The sequence below is a fragment of the Vigna unguiculata genome, chromosome 3 (genome assembly GCF_037176805.1).
Source record: "Vigna unguiculata cultivar grain cowpea cultivar isolate G323 ecotype 2 chromosome 3, ASM3717680v1, whole genome shotgun sequence".
Classification (NCBI taxonomy): Eukaryota; Viridiplantae; Streptophyta; class Magnoliopsida; order Fabales; family Fabaceae; genus Vigna; species Vigna unguiculata.
This window is the reverse complement of record NC_140794.1, coordinates 27,391-43,520: the sequence shown is the minus strand read 5'-3', so window position 1 is coordinate 43,520 and position 16,130 is coordinate 27,391. Positions and strand designations below refer to the sequence as shown.

Genomic DNA, 16,130 nt, shown 5'->3' with positions numbered 1-16,130 from the left:
GTTAATATTATTATTATCATGAATTTCTTCATTACCGTATTGTTTATACCATGCTCATATAAATTACTACCACAATTATTGTTATTTTCTTTAAAATAATCACTATATATAACTGCCTTTACTTCTACGTACTATTGTTATTACTATAATTATTATTGTCATATTATCATTAAAATATTTTCATTTTAAGAATTAACGCTACACTTTTTTTATTATTACTTGTATCATGGATATTATCACTATCACTTTTATTATTATATCTCTTATCATTATTATCTCAATATTATTGTCATCAATATTATCATCATAGTTGTTGCTATTAATTATTTTATCACCACATTATTTATTATTATTATTATTTTTTTATTTTCATGATCTTATGTTACCATTCACATTCGTCAGTACGATAACCTATTATTTTAAACTTCATACACATAAAATGTTTGACATTGTCTATCTTATATTTTTATTGTCATATCTAACTATGAGTCACCAACATCTTATTTCATTCTCATAATCTTCTTATTATATCTAACAATTGCTTGAGTAAGGCATAAAAACATTTTTTTAAAATAGTAAAAATAGAACGAAAATAATTTTCTTACATATTTGATTTGAAATTAAAATAAGGGGATGGGTAAAAGCAGTTATTAGATTTGTTACAGAGCCTTAAAGTAGATAAATGGTTTGGGTGGGTGCAGAAAGAAGGAAGATGAGTGGGCCGGTCTAACAGTAAAAGGCCCATTAGTGAAACAAATATAACAAAATTGTGTCTGTATCGTGCTTTTAGGAAGAGAGAGGCGCGGTTTGTGTTTGCTGAGATGTCGGATCCGTACGAGCGTGTGAAAGGAGGAAGATTGGCATTCAAAGGAGGGATTCTCGCCTCTCGCTCCAAATCCATCGAGAAGAAGGGCAAGAACAAGAAGAAGAAGCGGACGACGGCGTCGGCCGCCGAGGACGAGGACTCCGGCCATAACCCTAACCCTAACCCTGACGAACTTGTCGAGACCCCCACCGACAAAAAGGCGGAGGGATCTGAATACACCATCGACGCGGCGAAGCGTATGAAGTATGACCAACTCTTCCCTGTGGAAGCCAAGAAGTTCGGCTACCAACCCAAAACTAACTTCAACTCAGTTGAGGACGCCCTCGATGATCGTGTCAAGAAGAAGGCTGATCGTTATTGTAAATGAAACTATCAATCAGTTGTAAGTTACTCTTCTTCTAAACCTACTCTTTATTTTTTCCCTAATTTTAACCCTTCTATCTCCTCTTTTCCTATTAACATCAACTTCCAAATCCTTCACATCTCTTTCTGGTTTCCATTTCAACCTTTTTTCGAACCCTTCTGTTGTACTTTCAATATTTATTTCAAATCCAGATATTATCTTCAACTCGGTTTTCATAATATCATCGACACAACACTCTTGTCATCCACACTTTCAGATATTCATTCTTATTTCTTGTTCTCTCTCTACTCTAGGTGGTAGCGGTACCATGCACTCATTTTCCGCTGCTGTAAATGTAGCACTTTGTTGCAGATATTTCATTATTATGAATGGATTCAATATTATGCTTCAGTGCAATCATGTGTGGTTCATCTGTCTCGGTAACACTGATGAATCCTTATTTGTTGTGTGATATTCTTCTATTATTATCAACCAGGGTCTAATATTAAAACATAGTTTTTACTTAAGGACAAAGGAAGAAAAACATAGGATCAAGCAACATATTGTTGCTTTAGACAGCCCAGGTTTAGAAAATAGTTGCCTTTTACAGTTCGGGCGAAATGAAATTATGTTGTAAGTTCATTTTGATTTCTAGAATCACTGACAAACTTGCTGATTAGGGATAACAGTGTGTGTAGAATTTCTAGAATCGCATTCTTGAATATATTTCTAATTAAATGTCTATTTGTGTGAATACTAACTTAGATTAAATATGCTTTTGTTCTATGTAATATTAGTGTGTTCTGTATTCGGTTCCTAACCCTTTTTTTGGGGGGGGGGGGTTTGCTTATAGAATTTTGAAAAGGCTGTTTTTAATTCCTGTAGTTAAGGGTCAGTGCATACTTGTGACCTAGTTTCTCATGTGTAATGCAAACTTTTCCTCGGGCATACTACCTTCCTGATCGTTCTATGCCTACATGGATATAAAACAGCTTATCTAAGAATCTCAGAAATATCTAGTTGCCATGAAAGAAGAGATTGTAAATCCACAACTCTAATATTCAATGACTCTCATCAGTCACCATTAATCCAGCATGTTTGAACAACAGTGAATAAATAATTTTGATTGTGTAATCCCGAAGATAAGGTCCACCTTGTTATCATTCGTATATTGTTAGTCGAAATTTTTTTGGATTACTCACAATTTAAAAGCCACTTGTGAGTATTGAGTCTGTCCGAGTTTAGTCGACTTTTACATTAAAAGATAGTTTACAAGTAAGTTGACACGCAGTCAGCAAATATATTCATAAACTCGTTGCTGTTTAAGTTTAATAATACTGGTTATTTTTTCTCTAACTAAGGCTACTTAAAATAAATGATGTTTTGATAATAGAACAAATACTCATTATTTTAAGGATAAAAAAACAAAAGTGCCGAATTTTCAGGGATACAAATATATTCAACCCTAATTTTTAATGTGCATATCTTTATATAGAAACTTATATTTAAGCGTGCTTTTAAGGTTAGACTTGAACAAAGTTTGATCTTGGTTCTTTAAATTTAAATTTGATTCATACAATTGTGGAATTTGAAAAAAAAAACTGAAATGTTTGTTTAGCATTCCATACAGACGATTTTTTGTATGTATCTCATAGCATCGTTTACTACATGGGGGTGGCAAAGAGGTAATTTTATTTTATTCTTCTGAAAAAGTGTTTTAATTAATTTTCTTAAGTGCATTTTTTGAAATAAAAATGTGATTAGATATTTGATGATAAAAATGAAATATTAAAATTAAAATAGATTTTTATATTTAAAAAATTGTAGTTAGTAATTGTGTAGCCCAAATCTTCAATGGAAAAAAGGAAATAAAATAAATATTTCACATAAAATGAAATAAATTATGGGTCAGAAAATCGATTAATATCATACCTCATGGATTGTCGGACATATTCGATATAATCATGAATCACTTAAGTCTTTTGTTGGGAAGTGTCCAAATTGTTCGTCTACAAGATATTTTGTTCAAGAAATTCAATACAGTATAATATACGTTGTTAAAAGAAATGTTATCATATCTCGTAGTAAAACCTTCATTAACTAACATGCAACAAAAGCTGCACCATATATGCATAAATGATATTCCCTTCCCTTACTAAATGTTAATTTATATTAATTTTTAATTACTAATTATTTAAAATTAGTTGGAGTTTATTCTCATAAGTTCAATGTTTGAACTTTAATTTTTCAAAATATATATTTAACTTTATTGTACATAGTAAAATTAATTATCATGCTAAATTAAGAATTTAAAATATAAGAAGTTTGAATTAATTTTTATAAACAGAACATAAAAAACATTGAATCAAAACATTTCCAGTTCCCTAAAATTTGAAATTTTCTCTTTCAAACACAACGATATAGTAGTCAATTAAAATTCCCTATTCTGCAGACAATATTATTTTAAGTAAATTAAAAATTTAAGATAACTACAAGTGATCTCATAATCAGTATTGCACTGAATGCAACTTTAGAGGAATGACATCCTTGTGCTAAGCACCTAGATTAGAAGAAAACGTGTAAATAAGTAACATAATTTTAAGTTTTTTGTAGTTTAATTCAAATTATATCTCCTGATATGATAGAATACAGACATTTAATCTGATAGTTTAAAAAGGTTTATATACAAATGGAACATAAGATGGTACCTAATAATGCATAATTTTTGTACGTGTATATAAGGTGGAACAGAAGATGATAACAGATTCTAATGAAACCAATTTCAAGTTTACACGGGACACTGGAAAAACAAGGTCTACACAACATACTCTACATGAATTTTATCATTTCAAATCGTAACTGGTCTGCATGGATAATGTCCAGGATGTTACATCACAACCTTTACCTTTCCTATTCGAGCAAGATGTATTGAGACTTAAAGGTAAGGCTTCATTGCATCAAGTTGCAAACTTCATCAATTCAATTCCTGTATGCATGAAAATTTATTGACAGTTATAGTGTTCCAATAGATACCAATGCACAGCTGGAAAACAACAAAAATGTAGATAAACTAGTTTTATTCATTGGATAACAAGGGCATTTAAGTTGAATTAGTCATTGCTGCATTTAAGTTGAATTAGTCCTTGCTCTGGCAAATCCATATCCCGATAGTTGTGCCATTTTTTGTATCTCTGCATTCCATTTAAAACAGGTCTAAGCCGAGGAGCAGCAGTGCACGTTAAACAGCAACAACCTCTTAGATCCTTTACACATTTTGTGCAGCATCTGCATGACAAAGGTTAACATGCTTCTTCACAAGATGAAAATCACCAAATGCAAAAACATAAGTCTTTTAAAAAGATGACAAATGAAACAGAGAAGGGAGTCTTACAGAAAAAGTAAATTACAATCAAGATTTGCGCAGTTCCTATGTCTCAATTCACTGACTTCCAAATTACATACATGGCAATTTGCAAACTTATCATCTCCAGAAACTGGAGTTAATTCTGCTTCGGTTGTGGCCCCAGTATGGTAAACAGAAGGAGGGAGAGACAAACGGGAGTCAAATACAAATAAATTTCCCACCCATTCAGCAGCACCTTCGTTCTTTAAATAGTGAGAAACACCTCCCTTCAGGGTATATAGATTCTGAAATCCCTGCCTCCTGTCACATGGCACCAAATTAACAAAAAGAAAAGGAGTAGAAAGATTAAGTAACTTCAGTTCTATGAATAAGGAATCAGATTACAGTGCCTAGGTAGGGAAAAAAAAAGAGAGAAAGGTTGATTTTATGGTTTATTTGGACCAAACACTAGGCTAACTCAGGTTTTTTTGGTCAAATAGGTTATCCCAATCCTGTTTCTAGAACCATAAGTAACGAATGTTCTTCCTCTTGTTAATCACTTTCTACTTTTGTTTCTTAATCAATGCATCAAGGCGTTAGCATTCTCTAATAATAATAACAATTTACCTTAGTATTGTAGAATATACATCACATCGAATCCCTCCTGTGCAATACATCAATATGTTTGCCTTTTCTTTATCCACTTTTGATAAAGGATCTGAAGCAGTGATCTAAAGAGGGCATATCAGAGAGGAGTACATTAATACCAATAATGGAGAGATAAGACTTCGAATTAGTGATTCACAGATCCCAACCTATCATCCAGGCAAACCTCATAGCGAATGAGAAAAAATCTATATGAAATCAGATTTGACAATTACAGTGCCACATTCATCGAAGCAATTTAATAAATGAAAAATGTTATTTTTCCAAGTGAATAACAATGTTAAAATTTAATGCAAGAAAATCAAGATCTTATGGCATTACTTTGATTAAAAGAAAAAGCCATACAACTTGATGGCAAGTTTCAGCTTATCAGGAGACCATATCAATCCTGAATCAGTCCACATTAGGCACTGAGACATCAGATAATGACCCAACCTCTTCCTGAGAAAGACCAAATGAAGTGTTCCTAAAGCAGTCCACACTAGGTCGTTGAGCCCCACGAAAATGTCCAACATCCCACTCATAACCTGAACAACAGCAACGATACTGTATTAAAGTTGGAACTTATGATTAGGAAAAATATCTTATAACAAAAAAAGGAAAATATATTGAGATATTTAAAAATATGAATTAAAGATATCAACCAAGGGCATAAGAAACAAAATGATAGGTTAGAAGCCTATTCCTACATTTTTAAGACGTATATTTGCTTAATGGATGCTCCATGTATGTTAGTCATTGACAGAGCCAGGTTAATGAGTGCTATTACTAATGTAAGTATGTCCAGATTAAGAGTAAGGCTATAACCACACCCTCACCCCTTTTAGGTAACATGGGGATACAAGACATTTTCACACTTAAGGAGCAAAATCAGGTTCCCTTTGAAAAATGCAATTACAATAAACATATCAATTGTAACACTTTGCCCACGAATGTATGACCAACGTACTTGTGTTTGTCAAACCAAATCTAACTTTCTAACTCACGTTCAGTGCGTGCAGTCAGTGAGTGATGCAAGCACACCCTTAGTCATGGGAGAGAAAATACTTACTCCTTTTTATAACCAGCCAGAACATTGTGCTAATGACCTGCAACACTTCAGGACAAGGTACCCAATCTCCACTCTAGGTGATCCTTATGGTTGCCAAATAATTCGAAGAGGAAAGTATAGACTACAGAAGAAAATATGAGAATTGAAATATTTGTTTTTATGTTGGAACAACCAAAATCGTAGTTGAACTCAAAACTTATGTCTTGGTCAATTGAATTCAACTAGGATTTGAATTACTGCAACTGAAAAGCAAACATGCCCATTAACTATCTCAGGCTTAAGGACAAAACTAGTCCATTTTGTATGATGTCATTTTCAATGCCACCAAGTTTGCAGGAGACACCTTCAATCAGTTCGGTAGTCAGTACTAGCTAATGGGTTCATTACCCACATTTGGAGAAGAGTTCTACCTAGCTAATGGGTTCATTACCCACATTTGGAGAAGAGTTCTACTGAATCAAGAGGAGTGTTGCAGATTGGATGATTAATGAGCTAGTTATTAAGTAGTGAAGTTTTATTTAATAATTAGGGTTTGATGAATTAATTAGGGATTTGCTTCATCTGAAGCTGGTTTTGCTTTATCTTGTTTTGGCTATTTAATAATAATAGTAATAACAATTTTTTTTAGAGAGTTTCTGAGTTGAGTGGAAGAAATAATCCACACCTAGAGAAGTGATCTAAAATTTCTTTCCTCACTCTCATTCCTGGGCAGTCCCTTAGGAGAACTCAAACTGAGTAAATTCATGCAATCCATCCATTATAAAATTAAAAAAAAATGAAACAGATCAAAATCATCCATTTATTTTTATGGATAGCTAATGACCTATCAATCATTTCATAAAATCCAATAAATACTCCCATCAATACAAAACTGATAAAATCTAATCCAATCAGTCTTTTCACAATTCAATCTCATTAAAATTTATTTCTTTTAAAAATGTTCATATTTTTTCTCAATTTGTTTTACAAGTTTATTTTTCAAATTTAAAAAAGTTTTAAAATATCATTTTAAAAATTTTCTATAAAATATTTTTATGAATGAATTGGATATCTAATTATGAAAACAATGGTAATGGATGAATTAGATTTTTGTTTAATGAATACGAATTTAATGGATAAAAATGAATGTTTTTCGTTTGGACCATTATAATCTGAAATAAAATTTATTTAATTCATTCAGTTTGTTATCTCTATTTATCAGAGTAAGGGAGTTAACAGAATTAATTATGGAATTTTAGTTATCCAGTTGTCAGACAACTGGCTACAACTGTTTAGAGTCTTGTAGGACAAGCTTCTTGTAAACATAAATAGTCCTTCCCTCCTGTTGTAATAGACTCAGTCAACAATAACAAATATGTTTTTTTCCTCTCTTTCATCAAATTTAAAATCAAGTAATTCATAAATTTCCCTCTAGATCCTCTAATATTTTCCTTAGAAGGCAGTTTAGGCTGTGTAACATATATACATACATGCTAAAGGTCTGCTCAAACCATGGCCTTTAGTTTCACTTTTCACATCAAATCCTGCAAATTACATGGACAGATCACTAACTAGTATGTTATTGCTGTTTTTTTCAAATTTTGCACTATTTTAAAATATTGCATATAAGGCAAAAGAATGTCACTGGAAAACCATTCACATCCTGCCTCTCTAATAAGTCACAACTGATGCAGGTTATCTCATAATGATAACTCAGCAAAATTGGTGCTCATTGGGACCTCTTCTTTAAAGGACAAGTAATTATAAATGACATTTGATTCAAGCACCAAATAGTTCAAAATAAGATACTATGTAATTTAGGAAATAGAACAGGGAGGAAAGTTTAAATTAAGGAAATAATGGTAGATTCACTTTGGAACTTTAGAACTTATACCATTTCTGACATCCAATAAAACGAAATCTCTGTTAAGATCAGTTTTATTGACTGCTTCCAATCTTTCTTTCCATTCTGATGGTGATAAAGGTATTGCACGCATTGAAGGATCAAGCAACGGAAGATGTGACATACCACCTTCAAACTGAAGAAAATTGAGAATCATAAGTTGATAAGTTGTCTTCAAGCTACAATTATTAATTATTAATATTAAACAGGCCAATCATGAAGATAAAGAAATGCACAAATTTGTTCATTTGTTACACAGCCACAGCATAGCGAAGTCCGATCCAGAAGATGAGATTTGATTGCCCTCAAAAGAAAAAACGGATCATAGCTTCAAAAACCAGAAGAAATACAGCTATTTCAATGCAAACAAACTTAATTTATAAGAGAATATTTTATATCTTACCTGTACCAATGAAGGCTTATAACGCAACTTTAATGCTGGAAAGGTATGTCCATTTTCTGATGGAGATATCTGAACCAATATGTCAGAAAACCTGTTATCCTCTCTTAACCAGTTGACATATGCCAGAGCATCTTTTGATGGTCCACTATACTGCAGTAATATATCACATTGACAGAACATACTTGAGACATTTATTTGTGACCTATTTGCACAAAATTGACATATACATGGGCTTAATGTTGAGATACTAAGTGAGTCTAGAATTAGTGGACCTTAATGGACTTGATTGTTAATCTTCACTGGTGTTCAGATTGTTAGTCACTTTAAACATATTTGTCTTGTGTAGGTCATAACTCACTTTAAACATATTTTTCTTGTGTAGGTCATAACTGGTACTACAAATATTGAATTTGAACACTTTTGAAGTCTTTGGGAAGACAAGAAAAGTTCTTTAATTTTGTTTCTCACAGCCTAGACAAGAAAAGTTCTTTAATTTTGTTTCTCAGAGCCTCATCCAAATTTGAAGTATTTTTGTGACACAATGACAATTGAAATTGCAGGAGCTGTTCTTTGGATTGTTCATCTTATAAATGGACATAACTCCCTCAAATCAGATCCAAATTAGGCGTATAGTAGTCGAGGCCCAAAGATTTTCCCAAATATCTTTTCTAAAAAGGGAGGTAAAATTAGTTACGAATTTCATTAGTCTTTTTTTTTAATATAAGTCAAAAACTATAATTGCGTCTAAAAAGTTCCCTAATTGTAGTCTTTTAGTGAGATCGGAATCAACTGATTTGTGCACCTGTGAGATGACTTGAGGTTAACCCTACATTGCAAATATGAAGGAGAATTTAGTTGTTTTTTTGTCATTTGACTATCATTCATTACACATAAGACCAGACCAGAAAGACAATATATGTAGATCCTGGAATATTGTAATGTCTAGTAGCCACATCTATGAACAAGGTAGTGCCTTAGAGTTATTATTATCATACATTTTATTTCTTGTATATCTTATTGTTACCCTATTTTTCTTATATATCTGATTTTATCCACCCATACGCTAGAAAAATGGGGTCTAAGATCACCATTTTTCATATTTATAATGCAAAAGAGCTCTTGCGTGTAATTCACATTACCCTCGGCGTTTCCAATCAGGTTAAAAAAGAAAATATATCTCTATGGATATATATGACAGAATTACAAAATACTATGGGGCAAAACTGACCTGGGCATTAATCCCTTGTTCATTCAGATAGACTCTTCCGTTGATGTCGAGGTCCTGCTAAATGAAAGAAGTTACAGACTGGGAAAGGTAGGATTCAAAATGAACTTGGGTTCGGGTCAAACGATGCACTTGTGATTCTGAAGTATGATTTATTAAAGCATGGGTGAACAATACATTCACGAAGAAGAAAAGATTTAGTAACAGCAATACTTTCTATATGTAACCTTGTTGAGAAAACCAGAATCAATTCAATGGTAACAGGAAAAGAGTAACAGCAAAAAAGTGTAAGCGAACCTGAAATTCTAAGAAAGAACGGTGTTTGGCGACTTCGGCTTGTGGGTCTTGGATGAACACAAAATGGTAGAAATTGACAACCAAAAAATCAAAATCATCCTCCCTTGAAGTAGAGGGCTGTGTTAGTGGCAGTGCGGCGGGTAGGAGCTGCTTACGATGGGTGAGGGCAAGAGAAGACGAGTCAGTGAATTTCAATTTGAAGGGAGAATTTTGGAATGGCAACACAAGACTTTTGCTGCAAAAGGAAGCAGTAACTATAGGTGCTAGTGAGAGCGCAATGGCATGAGCACCCAACCCAGACCCACTCACAGAGAACACCTCTCTGCACCACCTCATCCTTTTTCTTGCCCCAATGCCACCTTCACCCACCGTCTCTCTCTGTCTACCAACTCATTTTTCAGGCTTTTCTTGTACCCAGGCCCAGGCTCAGGCCCAACTCATGTTTTCAGCTTTTTCCTGTACCCATCATTACTAATTGCACTCCCATACTATTACTACTGAAAAAAATTTAAAATACCCTTCCTTACTACATCACCGCGCTGCAACTATCACCAATACTACTGTATAGGATTAACAAGATAGAATACTTATTTTAATGTTTTATTATATATTAAAAAAAATTGAAATATCAAATGTATTTTGAAGATACACAAAGAAGAGCACAAAAATAAAACAATAAAGAATCTGAACAATAAAGGAATATGAGCAGCAGGAATTCCAAAGTAGTGGTGTACGTCTGCCCACGGGATTGCCGGATTGTGCCTGCTCGTAATGATAATAAAAAAGTGATATTATAGTATTATTTTAGTGAAAAGGAGAAAGAAAAAAAAACATTGGAAAGTGTCACTTGATTTAATCTGTATTCTGATGGATGCGATTGTGCTGCCAGCAAAGTTGACATGTGAAAGTCACAAAGAAAGAGGGAGTGATGATGGTGGCAGGGTTGGAGGTCACGCCAGCCACACCAATGCTTTTGTATTTTGGACTATAAAACCATTCCTCTTCCCTGCTTAACATTTTCATTCCTCTCTTCACTCTTGTTTTGCTCTTCCCTCCCTCTGCACTGCACACGCAACATGAACGGGAAAGCCTCCATCTCTAAGGAGCTCAATGCCAAACACGCCAAGGTTTCATCTGTTTATATTATCTGTAAAATTCTCTAAAATCTCTAATATTTTACTCAAATCAACAGGTTTAGGATCATGTTTGGGGATTTTTTACTCGATAAACATAGATTCATCTTTTACGTTTTGGCCTTATGCAGATCTTGGAAGAACTTCTTAAGCTGCCCGAGAACAGGGAATGTGCAGACTGCCGGAACAGGTATATACATTTCATTTCAGAACGAGTAATGATATTTGACACATACATCACATTACTTACAACTCGATCTTGGATAGTATCCAATCCTTCACTTTATATTGCACCATCTATTGAAAATTTTCTTCCTGCAATGTTAGTTGTTTCTAAATTTACCCTCCCTTTCTCAAATATTGTCAGGGCACCACGATGGGCTAGTGTTAACCTAGGGATTTTCATTTGCATGCAATGTTCGGGAATTCACCGAAGCCTCGGAGTTCATATATCAAAGGTTTACACTTTTGTATCCAGTTCTTTTATGCCATATTTTTAGAATATGTAGTTCAAGAAAACTCCAAAAAATATACAAAAATATTAAAACATAATATAATTGGTTTTCATAATAATTCTAAACTGTCTTAACACAAGAGTCTACACCACATTTACACAAACTAATACAATGAAGTCTGATTGATTCAAATCGTCCTAAATTCTGTTCTCATTTTTACAATGAATTTTTATTGAAAAAATTTAGATGGTAAAAGAAATATTAAATAGTTAATTTTCTAATTTATATTAAACATACCTCAAAATTTTAATTTTATTTTTATTTTTAAAAATGCTGATAATTTTTTTAAAATCAACCAATATACATGAAACTAGGTCTTGCAAAAATAGTTAATAAGTTAGTTGAACTAATTTTAATTTAGTTAACTACATTATGTATTTCTAGATAAATTACTTTTTAATTAGTTGACTAAATGATATATTTTATAAATGAACTATTTTTTTAGAAATTAAACAAATATAATTATTTGAATTACATTCTTATTAGCAGAAGATATAAAATGTTTTTACCATTCTATTTCTTTTGACTCGAAATATTACTTCCGTTATTTATCGAAGAGGTAGGACCACCAGTTTTTTACAGACTATATGCATTCTATAATATTATTAAAAAATTGATGAAGTTATTTTTACCAATTAGATTTAATTTTATTGATAAAAAATCACAATTGAAAACTCACTTAAAAGAACACTTATATTGTATAAATATTTCTTTCAACACTTATAAAGTACTACATTAAAATTTAATTTAATTTTAATAGAAATAATTATTTTTGTAGTTTATTTTAATTCAATTAACTATTTTTAGATGAGTTTAACTTTTTTTAATCCGAGTTAGTCTACCAATAACTTGGTATGGATGGCATAGTTATTTTCAATTTTGCAAAATTTGTTTGATGATTTTCTAGTAATGAAGTTTTTGTAATATTGTTAATAATATATACATTGTTTATAATTCTATTTTACTGCATACATACAAAGTGTTCAAATTGGTAATGTAAATGATTTTTCTTTAAGCAATATCAGATATTTCTATTTTATATGGAGGGTTACAATAAAACACTATATGCTAATCTATTAATTACATAGTAAATTTATAGTGATGGCGTATTCTCATCTTGCAATTAGGTGCGGTCCACAACTTTAGATACGTGGTTGCCAGACCAAGTTTCTTTCATGCAATGTAAGAAACCATGTAATATTGTAATTATAACTCTTTGTGTTTGGTTGCACATGATATAACTAGTGTCTCTATATATACACACATTTTGTACACAGGTATGGGTAATGTAAAGTCAAATAAGCACTGGGAAGCAGAAATGCCACTAAATTTTGATAGAAGTAAATTGGCAATGGAGAAGTTTATCCGTATGAAGTAAGTTGTGATGGACATTATTTTTTGGAAGTAACGGTTGGACTTTCCATTTGCTTAACTTGCTTAGGTTGTTTCAGGTATGTGGAGAAAAAATGGGCTTCAAAAGATGAAGTGCACTCAACATCAAATGGAGGCATTCCGAAGAACAACAGGAGACTCTCTCTTGAAGAAAGCATTCTTGCAAACCACGTCGCACAAATTCTACCACCAATAACAAGACCTCGAGGGGTAAACATGTTATACATTATCCATTAATCTCTTCAAATAAATGATGTTGTTTAATGGAATTGCTTACCCTTCTAGTGAATTGCAGTTAATTCTACTATATCTTTTTAATAGATGGTCACAATTGTTATTACTTCATTTTCTAAGTACCATATATCTCTTTTTTGGTGCGTTTGTTTTTTATTGCCTTCCAAGATTTACTTTATCCTGAAAACACAAGGATATGTTTGTTTAAGGGCATTTATGCAATTCAGGATTTTATAGACACGCAAAAGAAGAACTCTCCTCCATTTAAAAGACCATCCTCGTCTGTTGATTTTGACAAGTCCACCAAGAGCATCGCTACTGGGGACATTTTCAACTTGCTTTGCATCTATGACGATAACCAAAATTTCTCAACAGTGCCACCTTCAACTTGGGCAACATTTGATTGTATGATAAATCATTATGTCTCTATATGATCTTTTCATTTTTCTTGTATTGAATTCAACGAATAAAATAATTAATGCTCACATAATGAAGGGTGACTCTCTTGTCATGCACTTTTAAATTATTATATCATAATAATATAATGCATATGTATGTTTGCAGGAGAAGTTTAAAGATTTTAAATTCATAGCCTTTTCAATTAATTCTTGGTGTAGATGTCACAACATTATAGTTTCTTTTGAAGTGGTGAAGTGGCATGAGCCTTTTGCTGCATAAGGTTAGTGTATGCATTTTTCCATTTTTTATTTTTTTAACAATGTGATTTGTACTTCATATTTTGGTGAATCTCTAGATTTTCTTTCATTTCCTTACTTTCTAATATCTGATGTTCTTAAATTTACCTGAACTATAGCCAAGTTAATTCCACAGTACTTTTTATACGAGTAATATAAGGTATGTTTAATATTTAAACGGTTAGCTAATTGTTTTAAAAATACCATTATATTTTCTAGGCTTTTAGTAAATAATTTTAGTTTGTTAATTAATATTGTTGTATTTTCCTGAAGAATTTTTAATTTTTGTTTTCACAGGTTTGTTTGACTACACTGTTTTGAACCAGACATGTACAAACTTTGGTGCTGAAATTGGGCATATGATGGCTTGATTTACATTATAGTTCATTGTTCTTACAGCATTACCTAATATAAGATGAACAAGAGGAGGGAGGACATTGTAGTTATATTTCTATGACTCATAGTAATGCCAAATTGGCTTACCATGAGAAGTAATCCCACCATATCATGTGTCCACAAAGGCATCACAACATCTAAATGCACCCGAGAAGACCCCAATCATTATCATAATAAACCATTGTTAACACTCGTAGTGATTAGTCATTATGATTACATTTTGATGATGACGGAACGTTCATCTTCATGTTAGATATTGAGGGTTATAATATCTTATGATAGTTATAATATTATATGTATTTGGATTTAGCCATATTTTTTTATTATAAATATATATTCTATCTGTATTTTTTACGAATTAATCGTTAGAAAAATATTAATCAAAATAAATAATAATAATTTTAGAATAATAAGAATAAGACATAAATAACAAAAGATTCATAAAGTCTAACAATAAATAATAATGATAATAACAATATAGAACAATATTATAAATGAAATAAGGAGTTGAAATAGTTAACGTTGTGCTTAGAGAGAAAACGTCCTCACTAGATAGGATAAAATAAAATGATTTATACTTTTCTCCCAATATATAGCAACTCGTGAGATTGATCAAGTGCAGAAAAGGAGACAATATTTTTGTATGAAATGTAGTGTTTGTTATATATGTTGTGTATTTTTCCTATGCACATAGGTGGTATCCATAAATGAAAGAGAAAGACTTAAGAGTATTTTTCCTATGCACATAATACTGCATATACATCAACCTTATTATTGTCACAATTTATAGTATATATCGTCATAGGAATGAGGCATAACATTTATTCAAATCATTTGGTGTACTTTAGTCAACAACAACAACTTCATTATTACCTATTAAACTCCATTTCATGAGATCGTCATTCATGTGGAGATGAGTGTCCGTTGTTACAACTAATTTATGGATTTTAATCTCATTCCCCTTGACGACTCAAATATTTGTTGATGCATCAAACTTTGGTAAGCGGATCTGCAATATTCACTACAAGAAAAATTGATATTATCGACAGTCAAAATTTGTCGGTAATCGTCAAAATCTGTAGCTAAATCAACATTATCGACGGTCAAAAATCTGTCAGTAAAATGCTTGTCGGTGAAAATTTATTGACGAAAATCATGTTTCATCGATAATTATCGATGAAAAGATTCGTCGATAATTACCAACAGAAAAATCCGTCAGTAAATTTGTCGATAATTACTGACGGAAAAATCCATCGGTAAATATGTCGATAATTACCGACAGAAAAATCCATCAGTAAAATCTGCGGTAATTACCGACCACAAAATCCGTCAGTAATTACCAAAATATATGTCGGTAAATAGCATGCATTGTTCATCTTCTTCCTCCTCCCTCTTTCCTTTTTTTTTTCGTTTTCTTCTTCTTCGTGGTCGTCATCGTCGTCGCTGCCACGGTCGTCGCTGTCTTCTTCTTCTTCAATCCGTCAATAAATTCGCTGATAAAAAAATTAAATTATCGACGGATTTTACTTATGAATTTTAAGTTATGTAAGCACGGACGGATTTTAGCGACGAAAAAATCTGTCATCAATTCAAATTTGGGCGGGAAATTTCCTGCTTCTTTTACCGACGAATTTATCCATCGATAAATTCGTCGGTAAAAAAATTTTAAATTATCGACTGATTTTACCGACGAAATAATTCGTCGACAATACAAATTTGAGCGGGAAAT

General features: G+C 32.1%; 3 protein-coding genes across 7 annotated transcripts; 2 read left to right on the top strand and 1 right to left on the bottom strand.

The window, feature by feature from the left end:
* Positions 1–775: 775 nt before the first annotated feature.
* Positions 776–4,454, top strand: LOC114175967 (uncharacterized). The gene is made up of 2 exons (XM_028060831.2): positions 776–1,208; positions 1,484–4,454. Exon 1 carries the CDS (start codon positions 822–824, stop codon positions 1,191–1,193), a length of 372 nt encoding a protein of 123 aa, XP_027916632.1. The 5' UTR covers positions 776–821; the 3' UTR covers positions 1,194–1,208; positions 1,484–4,454.
* Positions 4,122–10,417, bottom strand: LOC114178757 (Rhodanese/Cell cycle control phosphatase superfamily protein). Of its 2 annotated transcripts, none has more exons than XM_028064832.2 (8): positions 10,037–10,417; positions 9,743–9,796; positions 8,515–8,583; positions 8,103–8,247; positions 5,614–5,705; positions 5,140–5,243; positions 4,561–4,833; positions 4,122–4,454 (listed from the first exon to the last, which is right to left on the bottom strand). In XM_028064832.2, the coding sequence occupies exons 1-8, from the start codon at positions 10,370–10,372 to the stop codon at positions 4,280–4,282; spliced, it is 1,248 nt and encodes a 415-aa protein (XP_027920633.1). In that variant the 5' UTR covers positions 10,373–10,417; the 3' UTR covers positions 4,122–4,279. The 2 variants fall into 2 exon arrangements, with proteins under 2 accessions (XP_027920633.1, XP_027920631.1); XM_028064830.2 differs by having other exon boundaries at positions 8,515–8,664; positions 10,037–10,416.
* Positions 10,418–10,570: 153 nt separating this feature from the next.
* On the top strand, positions 10,571–14,714 carry LOC114179292 (putative ADP-ribosylation factor GTPase-activating protein AGD15). 4 transcript variants are annotated; one of them, XM_028065574.2, is made up of 9 exons: positions 10,571–11,163; positions 11,301–11,359; positions 11,537–11,627; positions 12,812–12,866; positions 12,962–13,058; positions 13,136–13,286; positions 13,548–13,715; positions 13,875–13,989; positions 14,303–14,714. In XM_028065574.2, exons 1-8 carry the CDS (start codon positions 11,113–11,115, stop codon positions 13,986–13,988), a joined length of 786 nt encoding a protein of 261 aa, XP_027921375.1. In that variant the 5' UTR covers positions 10,571–11,112; the 3' UTR covers position 13,989; positions 14,303–14,714. The 4 variants fall into 4 exon arrangements, 1 of the variants encoding a protein (XP_027921375.1); XR_014993591.1 differs by having other exon boundaries at positions 13,538–14,165; XR_014993589.1 differs by having other exon boundaries at positions 13,520–14,165.
* Positions 14,715–16,130: the final 1,416 nt, after the last annotated feature.